General features: G+C 39.3%; 1 protein-coding gene across 1 annotated transcript; it reads right to left on the bottom strand.

Moving 5' to 3' along the window:
- Positions 1 to 1309: 1309 nt before the first annotated feature.
- On the bottom strand, positions 1310 to 9884 carry LOC121304590 (intercellular adhesion molecule 3-like). Its single transcript, XM_041235802.1, has 10 exons — positions 9810 to 9884; positions 8141 to 8413; positions 7531 to 7845; positions 6486 to 6758; positions 5847 to 6161; positions 5127 to 5399; positions 4485 to 4757; positions 3781 to 4020; positions 3048 to 3314; positions 1310 to 2365 (listed from the first exon to the last, which is right to left on the bottom strand). Exons 1-10 carry the CDS (start codon positions 9862 to 9864, stop codon positions 2163 to 2165), a joined length of 2487 nt encoding a protein of 828 aa, XP_041091736.1. The 5' UTR covers positions 9865 to 9884; the 3' UTR covers positions 1310 to 2162.
- Between the last annotated feature and the right edge of the window lie 769 nt (positions 9885 to 10653).

Genomic DNA, 10653 nt, shown 5'->3' with positions numbered 1-10653 from the left:
AAAATTCTCTTTGGTTGTTCTCTTAGATTAAGTCTCTGTAATGCTGGTAACAGAGGACACTGCAAGCAGAGATGTGCTCTCCTTAGCGGTTTAATCTCACACTTCCTGTCATTTTAATTACTCACGCAAACAACACGTTCTTTAATCAACCTTTATACAGATCATTTCAGCAGCTTTAAAAAAATTGCAGTACACTGGCATCAAAATTGCATAAAAAATGTTATGTGCATATCAAGCAGAATTGTAAAATTCAATTACAATTTGTTTTTCTTAAAAGAACCCTGAAAAAACCTTTTTTTTATTCAGCAGTCAAGTCCTTTGATGTTAAACATTCGATAACATTGAAGTCATTTGCAATCCCTTCAAAAAAAAAAAAAAAAAAAAAAAAAAACAGCCAGCACACTATACTGTGCGCTCAACGGAATGAAACAAAGCAAACTCAGATTCGGTGCATTTCTGTTTCAGACAGACTTATTGTACTGGTTTGTTTACTGGAGTTTATTTTAATGATCTAAATGATGGCCAATCTTAATACCGCCGCTCTTTAACTCTGTGTTAATCCAGTTGGAGACCAAAAACCCCCCCAAAAAACCTCAAGTAAGTGCCTTTCAGTACATTTAGAAGGTGTGGTGTGAACATGTTTTATTTTTAAATTGAGTTAGATGAAACCACAACAGGGTGCGTCCTTCATTAAGAGCCTACAGCTCTGGCCAGAAGTGTTCCATCACCTTATAGAATTAACTAGCTTCATAGAGTCGAATGAAACCTGCTGAATAATTTTAACATAGATGAATTACAGACCCGCTTTGTAGTCGTCCAGATACTTAATGAAAAAACTGGCAAATGTTGTGGAAACCACTATCCAGTAACACCACTTCATGCAATAAAAACACAGAGCAGATAAGAGAATCAGGGTAATACATTTTAGCAGGCGGTATTGAGATTGTTAAAACAGACACCGTTGTTCCGCAAAAAAAAGTGAACTGGTACACCAAGCGACCAGCAGAGCCTCAATCTCTCTTAATAATAGGGCTGCCACAGTGTCTGTGTGTCTTTGTCAGTTTACACTGCAGAACAATTACAGGCAGTTAACCCCACATCCTGTCTTGAAACTATTGCTCCATTTATGTACGCGGCAAAGGAGCAAGGATTCCAGAACATATTATTATTAGTTTGTCATCTAGCAGACACTTTTATTCAAAGAGATTTGCAGAGACTAGGGGGTGAACTATGCATCCCACAAATGCTGCTGCAGAGTCACTTCCAGTAGGACCTTGTTTGTTTGGCGTCTCATCCGAAGGACGGAGCACAAGGAGGTTCAGTGACTCGCTCAGGGTCTCACACACAGTGAGTCAGTGGTTATGAACCGGGGATCTCCTGGGTATCCATTATAAGTGATTACAAACAACAGCACAAGAAAAAAAAAACCCAATGGCAAAAGTGTATAATAACTGTGTTGCAAATGCAAACCAGCTCCATACTATTGGGGAGAGAGACATATAAAAACAGACAGACCTGAAAAGACAGGCAGGCAGACTGTATCCGTTATAAGAGATTACGGCAGGCAGTGGGAAAAAATATCACAGTAGCATTATTTAGATCCCAATAAAAACACATGCAGTTAAGAGCAGGAATTCGTAGCAGTGTTCCCTCGCTATTTCGTGATTCTGTAAAAGGATTGTTTAAGAAACCGTTGATGACATCACAAAGAGGAGCCTGCTCTGGAATTCTATTGGGTCCTTGCCAATGCTGATACTGCACATGAGCAGAAGCGAGTATAAATACAAGGGCTCTTTTCCAGACAAGGCTTTGTTTTTATGCTTGGGTTCAAACCTGTCGCTCTGCAAGGTAAATAAATCCCTCTGAGCGAGCAAACATGAGGACATGTGCCTGTCTTCATGAAGAAGCAAACACAAGCTCCACATGCCTTCTGTCTTTCACTGTAGTAGAGCATCGCCCCAGAGCATGACCTTAGCACTGCACTTGCAAGCCAGAGGTCCAGGGATCACTGACAGCAATGCGGCTCCTTCATAAAGTCAAGCATGTTTGGAAGTTTGATGTAGGCAGTTAATTCTTTAATTATACATACTGTGCTTGGCTGGGTTTGTGAGAGTTTGGGAGAACGGTAGGCAGGTGGATGACAAACGTCCTTTTCGGTGGGTTCATATTGGTGTTAAGGGTATTTCTTCAGCCCCCTTTCCATTATGTGCCATGCTGCCATTTGCACTTGAAGGTTTCCCTGCTTTGAGGCTGTACTCTCCTGTTTTATGGCGTTTGTAGTACATACGGTACAGGACAATTATTAATATTAGAATAAGAAGAACAAATAGTGCTGCAACTCCTGCTATTAATGGAAGGAGGTAATCTGTGAAGGAAATAAAAAATGAATTGTAAGCAGAACACATATTTCATTCCACTCTACGAATGTGCTTGTTTTTTTTGCTTGCGTGAGGGTGTTGGCTAATTTAAGACCTTTTTGTTTCCAAGCACATTTTGTTTTCAGTGTTTCTGTTTCCCTCTGAACTCTCCTAAGTATTCTCTTGTTAAAATACTGCAATACATTATTTCACATTCAGAGCAGAAACGCGTGTGCTGCCAAATACTCAAGACATCATCTGTAATCTAGATTTCTCTTATTTTGTGTCTTTTCTATGGTTCTGCCATTAGCCCAGGACTTTCCTGGAATTGATACTTTGAATAATGATCCTGTTTAAACAGAATACATAAACAAATCAATCATGCACTGCCATCGTCCTAGTTCCTCGCTCTAATGCTCTCACCCTAACTGGCGATACTAAAACTGGAGTAATCAAAGATTATGTTGTTTTTACAAACATTCATGTTTTTACTTTACAGTTATACAGATTATCAGTATTTTAGATATTGTTAAGACTATGAAGCTCACAGAAATACAGACTTAAATTAGGTGACAATCTTTTCTTTTAGGTAAAGTTGCAAGTTAAAATAAAATAAGTGTTGCAGATGGATGTGTGGAGATTGGTAGATGAAGTAGGAAGCCTCCAATTGCATTAAATGGTTTACATTACCTATGACTATAACTGTAACTTTCCTTGTGGAATTTCCATGTATGTTCCAAGCATGGCATTCATAAACACCCTCATTGCTAGAGGAGACTCCTGTGATAGTCAAAGTGGACACATTATCCCTCGTCGTGGTGTTCACATTATCAGCTTCAGGGTGTTTCCACGTGTATGTAGGGGATGGGATAGCTTCAGCAGTGCAGTTAAAAACAACGCTGTCCCCTTTCACAACAGGCACACTTTCTTCTGCAGGGTTTATTACACTGGGCTCATCTGAAAGGAAGAACCGGATTAAGAAAGGTGCTATAATAATTCATTCATATTCGCTCTTTGAAGGGACACTGTGTATAGCGCACATTTTCACAATACTTGTGAATACATTTTGCACTTTTTCTCGGGGGTGGGGGGGTGGGGTGGGGTTATACTACTATAGAATCAACCAGTTCCCATGGAAACACTTCCCAATACTTTCTTCCAAAAAGTGGGGTTGTCATTAATACAATATAATGATCACGTTCAGCCCTACAAAAACATGCTTAAGCATTTTTCACATTAACCTTTAGGATGTCCCAACAAGCACTCTCATCTTGAGAAGAAGAACTGGCCTCATTGCTCCCCTCCCCTCTCCTCGACCCTTTCCACTGGGAAGACTCCCTCAAGGGTGGTGTTCAGTCAGCTGTAAGAGTCTTGCTCATGCCATGCCTACGGGATACACTTTCCAGTATTAGCTTAGACTTACACCCCACAGTGACTGTCACAGTCGCAGTTGCAGATCCCAATTTGTTCACAGTTTTAAGCTGGTAGACTCCTCCATCTCCTCTCATCAGTATTTTGGATGAATCAAACTCTTTGCTATCCTTTAACCACACAGTTTTCGGGGGAGGATTTCCCTCAGCTTCACAGTCAAAGTGGCTGCTGAGTTTTTCTCCTTCTTTCAAATCTTTACTGGCAGGGAAACGTGTTTTTATCGTGGGAGGATCTGTAGTTTTTGGAAATAAGAAACAAAAGATACATTTGCAAGTTAAATATGCAATGTCATTTTTTTTTTATAATAAAAGCTTATTTTTAGAGATTCATATAAAGACCCTATCATGATCTCTCTCTATTAGGATGAGTTATTCAGTAATACAAGCATCTGTCATTTATTGACTGAATGAAATAGAGGGACTCCCCTGAATGGCCCCTTTGTTATACTGCATGTATAATTGTACCATGTCAAGTTTCATATCTAGGGATCTATTTTATAATGCATAAATGTTTTAGCAGAGCAACTTCTCAAACTCCATAGAGTTCACACAAACTGTTTTAAAATTTCTAACAATGTCAATAAAAAACCGTGACTGAAGGGGATATTATAAACCTCAGAACTTTCACCTGTGCATTGGAAAGCTTGAACAACAACACACACACACACATGCAAACAATGGCATACTGTATACTTACACAAAACACTCAAGGTGGCACTTTGGTTTTTCTTAACAGATGCAGCAGCTAAATTCAGCTCAGTCTCACAAGTAATCACTTTTCCGTTGAGCTCTTTCTCAGCTTTAAACACGTACTGTGCGGGTGCACTATTGTGAGATTCATTTACAGGAAAACCGTTGAGGAGCAGCCTTTGGGTTGCAGTTTCTGGGACTGAGCCATTCACACTGCATGTAACAATCCCTGTATGATTTACTAGTACAGCCTCAGTGTGAACGGTGGGCTCTGGTAGCACTGCAACAAGACACACATGTTAGTACAGTACACCATTTCAGAATCTCTTCATCTGGTCCTCTAGCAGTGGCATAGCTACAGAATTATACCAGGCTGGAATACAGGAGGAAGACTGACTCTTCATAGTTTACAGACAGATTTGTAAACTGGAGCCAGTTACAGGGGGTTAGGTTCTCGCTAGCCATTTGCTCAACAAGTCATGTTTAAAAGTGTTCTTACAGTGTGTTTTGCCCTTTAAACATATCACCAATTTTGCCAATTGTTCGACATGTTTGTAAGCTTGAGAAATAATGACTTACAAATTGGTGAGTTTATTTTGTATAAAAGAGCACAGAGATGTAAAAATACTGGGACAATGTTTTTACTTACCGTAGCCTTGAATAGTTTTATTTGTGCTTTTAGACAAAGATCTGAGAGACACATGACATTCAATCATTGCAGGTTCAGCAGAATCCAGAGTAAAACTTTCTTCAACATACACATTGTCCATGTTGGAGCGCTCTGTGTGAATTTTATTATTTATCAGCAGCTTTGCTTGGACTTCTTCAGCTGGGAAGGCATTTTTAAGCTCGCATCTCACTGTAGATGTCTGGTTGACTTCTACATTTTCTGATACAGTAAGGATTGGTTGCTCTTCAAAATCTACAATACAAGAAACAGACCTGAACATCCAGTTAAAATATACCATACTGCTAATGTACTATTGCCTTTGAGATGTGTGTACAATCCCTGGGTTTCATGACATGCACAATGAGAACAATCACAAAGAACAACAAGAGCACGCGGTCAGTGTTGTGGCACTCGGTGTCGTTTTAGATCTGGGGTTGCCCGTGTTAGAGCCGGGCTGTTCATAGCTGACCTTTGTCTTGCACCAGGTATGGCCACACTGTTACTGGCAGGGGAATGAGAAGACTGCAAGAGCACTGTGTAAGCTTGCCTTTAACAGGGGACAATGGGGTTAGTTAGATCAATGGCAGCAATGAAAGACTTTCAGTTCATTTACAAACTGACTGGTTAGGTCACAGACCTTGATTAGCACTAGACATGGAAACTATATCACAAACAGGGAAAGAGTTTCTAAAGACTTACCAATTGGAAGCATTCTGAACGGGAGAGATGAATTTTGTATTGGTTCTCCTGGTCCCAATTGAAGCTCTGCCACACAAGTGTACTCGGATCCATTGTCTGCTCTGGTCGGTGTTACTGGAAAGGGGACGCTTGCATTCACCGGAAACCGTGTGGAGTCATGAGTAAAGCTTCTATTCCCAAGCTCTTCATCTCCCTTATACAGCTTCACACTGAGATATCTGGCAGGAGCCACATCTAGGACCTGGCACGTTATATTAGATTCTACACCGATCTTCATAAACTCAGGAGCGATGAGGGAGACGCTTTCTGGAAACTCTGCAAATGAACAATAAACAGTGTAAACCCAGTTAAGTTTGCTGTGTGCAGCAATATGAGTCAGAGTTAATATATATATATATATATATATATATATATATATATATATATATATATATATATATATATATATATATATAATAAGAAAAGTAATTGATAAACTGAAAACTCATTATTTTAATAATAAGCTACAATGTTTTGATCTATGCCTTTTTTTCAGATAGCATGGTAGAAATAGTTAGGTATACTATCTTGACATGACCCATTTAATGTCAACTGCACTTACATGGTAAATGTCAAATTAATGTTATGAAAGTCTCTTACTGTAAATGACCAAATCCAGTTTTTCCACACACTGACGGGGTTCACTCCTGCAGTTTATAAAACATTTTGGCTCTGCATCCCAAACAGTGAGGCTGCTGACATTCCAAACTGCTGTTGCACTATTCGGTTCATTCACATGGTTAACAGAAGCCTCCCAGCCAGCCCCCAATACATCTTCTCGTGTTGTGGAGCAGTTGACAGTCACTGGGTCTCCAAATCTCACCACGACTCTAGAGGGGTCGATATTCACATCACAGCCAGCAGCAGCAGCTCCTAAAAGAGATAAATTATTGTTATTTTACACTGTAGCTTCCAAGGAACATTGTTAACTAATCATAGACTTAGTATTATTAATGCAAAACTACTGTATTCTTGACAAAAGAATTGTAATACATCACACAGACCCTCACAGATATTCTTTGATATTTTTCTACCTTCTAATAATTCTCTAAAAACCCACTGTTGTCATCTCTTCTTTTGCTGCTTCTTATTGATAGCTATTTCATGGCACAGGTATACAGGATTGCCAAGACTCACCCGTTGGAGTTACTGTGTATGGGAGAGATTACATATTTAGTTATTTTTCTCCTAGTCCAGCACTCATGTCATAGCAGGAGGAAATAGTCCCTAAACATGACTGTCTACGGGACCCTTAGCTTTAACTGATGCTTCGATTTGCTGCTTTGAGATGATTGTTGCTGGTGTGTTTTAACTCATTCGTTGATTATTGACTGCCATTGGTTTTAATGTTGACAACCTCGTTGTAATATTTACTGATTGATGAATCTCCTTGATGCCTCACTCCTCATGCAGCTAACTGCCTATTAACAAATGCTTTCCTTCTGATGACAGCTGTTGTGTAAAGAGAAATTCACAATCTAATGAAAAACATTGTATGTCTTCTAGCTTCTTTATAATAGTTTTCTTGCATGGCGTTTATTAGCCAATTGTCCAATACTTGATTAGAAAATTGGTTGCTGATTGCCCTTGCCTGAAGGACACGGAAACTATATTACAAACAGGGAAAGAGTTTCTAAAGACTTACCAATTGGAAGCATTCTGAAAGGGAGAGATGAATTTTGTATTGGTTCTCCTGGTCCCAATTGAAGCTCTGCTACACAAGTGTACTCGGATCCATTGTCTGCTCTGGTCGGTGTTACTGGAAAGGGGACACTTGCATTCACAGGAAACCGTGTGGAGTCATGAGTAAAGCTTCTATTCCCAAGCTCTTCATCTCCCTTATACAGCTTCACACTGAGATATCTGGCAGGAGCCACATCTAGGACCTGGCACGTTATATTAGATTCTACACCGATCTTCATAAACTCAGGAGCGATGAGGGAGACGCTTTCTGGGTACTCTGCAAATGAACAATAAACAGTGTAAACCCAGTTAAGTCGGAGTTGAGTTAAATTGATTTTCAATGTACGCTACAAATGTGACGGACCAGGTCTGCTACCTTACCAGGGTGAAAGTAATATATATAAAATAATGAAGAAAAGTAATTGATAAACTGAAAACTCATGATTTTATTGATAAGCTACAATGTTATTATTTATGCCCTTTTTCAGATAACACGGTACAAAGTTAAATATACTTTATATACATATAAACTGGCAGCAAAAGGTCAAATTAATGTTATGAAAGTCTCTTACTGTAAATGACCAAATCCAGTTTTCCTGCACACTGACGGGTTTCATTCCTGTAGTTTATTAAGCATTTTGGCTCTACATCCCAAACAGTGAGGCTGCTGACATTCCAGACTACTGCTGTACTATTTGGTTCATTCACAGGGTTAATAGAAGACTCCCAGCCAGCCCCCATTACATCTTCTCGTGTTGTGGAGCAGTTGACAGTCACTGGGTCTCCAAATCTCACCACGACTCTAGAGGGGTCGATATTCACATCACAGCCAGCAGAAGCAGCTCCTAAAAGAGACAAATTAGGGTTATTTTACACTGTAGCTTCCAAGGAACATTGTTAACTAATCATAGACTCAGCATTATTAATGCAAAACTACTGTTCTTGATATTTTACTTTTTATTTATCTACTCTTTGATATTTTTCTACCTTCTAATAATTCTCTAAAAACCCACTGTTGTCATCTCAAGCACTTCTTCAGCTGTGTAGAAAGAAAAGTAAACACAGTGCAGTACACTTATTATTGCGTGTGTGTGTGTGTAAGAGAGTTTGATGGCTGGCGGCCATCTTAATTAAGATGTTGGATGGCCACCCTTTGTACAGCCACATGGCATGGTTTAATTGTTCGATCAATTGTTTGATTGGAGAAATGTGGAGTGTGGCCAGGTGTTGATTGGATGATTTATTGTCAATCGACCCCTGGCCACATGGTACACAAGGGAAGGAGTGTTTGAAGTCCTGTCTACCAAAAGGAACCAAATCAGAAAGAAAAAGGTCACGTAGGAACACAACATGTGAATAACTGATAACATTCGGGAAAGCACTTTTATTTATTTATTTTTTATCAATTATTCCCCGACATTACCTTTTTCTTTTTTGATATACAAATATATTATTCGCAATTTCATCCAGATAATAATTACATTTCAATAATATGTCAATGGTCAAAACACTTAATGGAAATAAATAAAATAATAAATAAGGCACTTTGCATAGAGTTCACAAATGCATTTCAATAAATAATTGAAACTCCAAGCCTTGCTAGGTTCTGTTTATAATGGAACCACAGGAGCAGGGTGTGGCTCAGCTTAACGGCAACTCTCTCAACAGATAACACCCTCTGTTTTGTTTTATTAACCCAAGCAACGCATACATGAGTTATATTTAACCATATTTATTTTAATAAACTCATCAGAAGGCTTTAAAAGGTGGTCTGATCCTTTAAAGAACCCCTTTTTAAGCACAGCTCCCAGTGCACTGCCTTGATTGTTCCTACAAATTCTTCACACACTCTCAATCGCACTTTGTCTAGCAGGTTTGTTAAAGTAATACATTACAATAACGAGTTACTTGTAATCACATTACTTTTTTGAAGTAACTTATGGTATTACTGTAAACACTTTACTGTAATCAAATTACTTTCTGTGGCCAGTAACAGAGATTTTGTTTTATTGCTTCAGTGGAAAATCTTGCAGCATGTGCATGAGGCAGGCGTGCCAGATAACTCTTCCATAGGTGTCTGATGTATTTGTTCTTCTTTACTGGAATTCAAATTAAGATGCTGGCCGGTAATACTCAACTGTAAAACGCTGTATAGATATATATATATATATGTATATATAGTGCTAGCCCTTGTAGATTCGATAAGGAAATTAACGTTAAGATCCACCAAAAGTAACTTACCTGTGACTGCGAAATACAGGAGTCCTAAAAACCGCATCACAGATCTGAATTCCATTTTGTGTTTCTGTTGATCTATAGAAGATGAATGCAGTAGATGAGGAAGTGTGTTGTGCTCTCTCTCTCTCTCTCTATCTAACTACCTACACTGTGGTGTCTTCCACAGGAAGCATTGTGAGGCACAGAGTTAAACTTGGCACGCTAAAGTAACGGCCTCCTTGTCTTTCAGTTTGCGTCAGTTTATGTGAAAGTAAAACTAATTTATTCATCTTGTAAAGCTAGTGACAAGTGTCCTTGATACCCATGAAGTACCAGATTGTGTTTATTTAATTCGATACATTCCAAATCAGTATTTCTGTTTATTTAAAAAGCTGGCTGTTTAACAGGGAAAACACTGCTGCTTATATTCCCAGTACTCAAGGCGGTCACAGACAGCTCAATCCATTGAAGATTGAAAGGCACATCAAACTAGAAATGGGAAGTTGTTTTTTTTTCTTTCTTCCATCTCCGGTGAAACAGCTTGTAAACGCAAAGTGAAAATGGAAATGTGAAAGAACTGGATTACTGATCTGGCCTGGCGGTTTAAACAATGAGGCAGTGAGAACGGGAGAGAAGGAATCTGAGCTTCAGGTCTACCTCCCAGCCAGGAAGGGGCGCTAAGTAAGGTCAGCGAAACGCCTTCACCAGGATAGGCCGACTTGATGGTAGGAAATGGAGGCCAGGCATCTTGGGAAGAGGCAGTAGCTGTAAGACTTCTGAACGGATCTGTTGTGATCAGCTGTGTTGCGCGCGGTGATTGGATAGAGCACTGTGCCGCACTGATCACAGAGAGGAGTTTAGCGGGTCA

The sequence above is a fragment of the Polyodon spathula genome, chromosome 38, assembly GCF_017654505.1.
Source record: "Polyodon spathula isolate WHYD16114869_AA chromosome 38, ASM1765450v1, whole genome shotgun sequence".
Taxonomy (NCBI): Eukaryota; Metazoa; Chordata; class Actinopteri; order Acipenseriformes; family Polyodontidae; genus Polyodon; species Polyodon spathula.
The sequence above is the reverse complement of the archived record's forward strand: the minus strand, read 5'-3'. Positions and strand labels throughout refer to the sequence as shown.

Excerpts from the sequence above, each read along its gene's own strand:
- LOC121304590 (XM_041235802.1), bottom strand. The coding sequence starts at position 9,864 with ATGGAATTCAGATCTGTGATGCGGTTTTTAGGACTCCTGTATTTCGCA. Across the intron at positions 6,162-6,485 it reads ACTGGATTTGGTCATTTACA|AGTTTCCAGAAAGCGTCTCC; the intron begins GTAAGAGACTTT and ends GTTCATTTGCAG. Across the intron at positions 2,366-3,047 it reads AGTTACAGTTATAGTCATAG|ATTACCTCCTTCCATTAATA; the intron begins GTAATGTAAACC and ends TTTCCTTCACAG.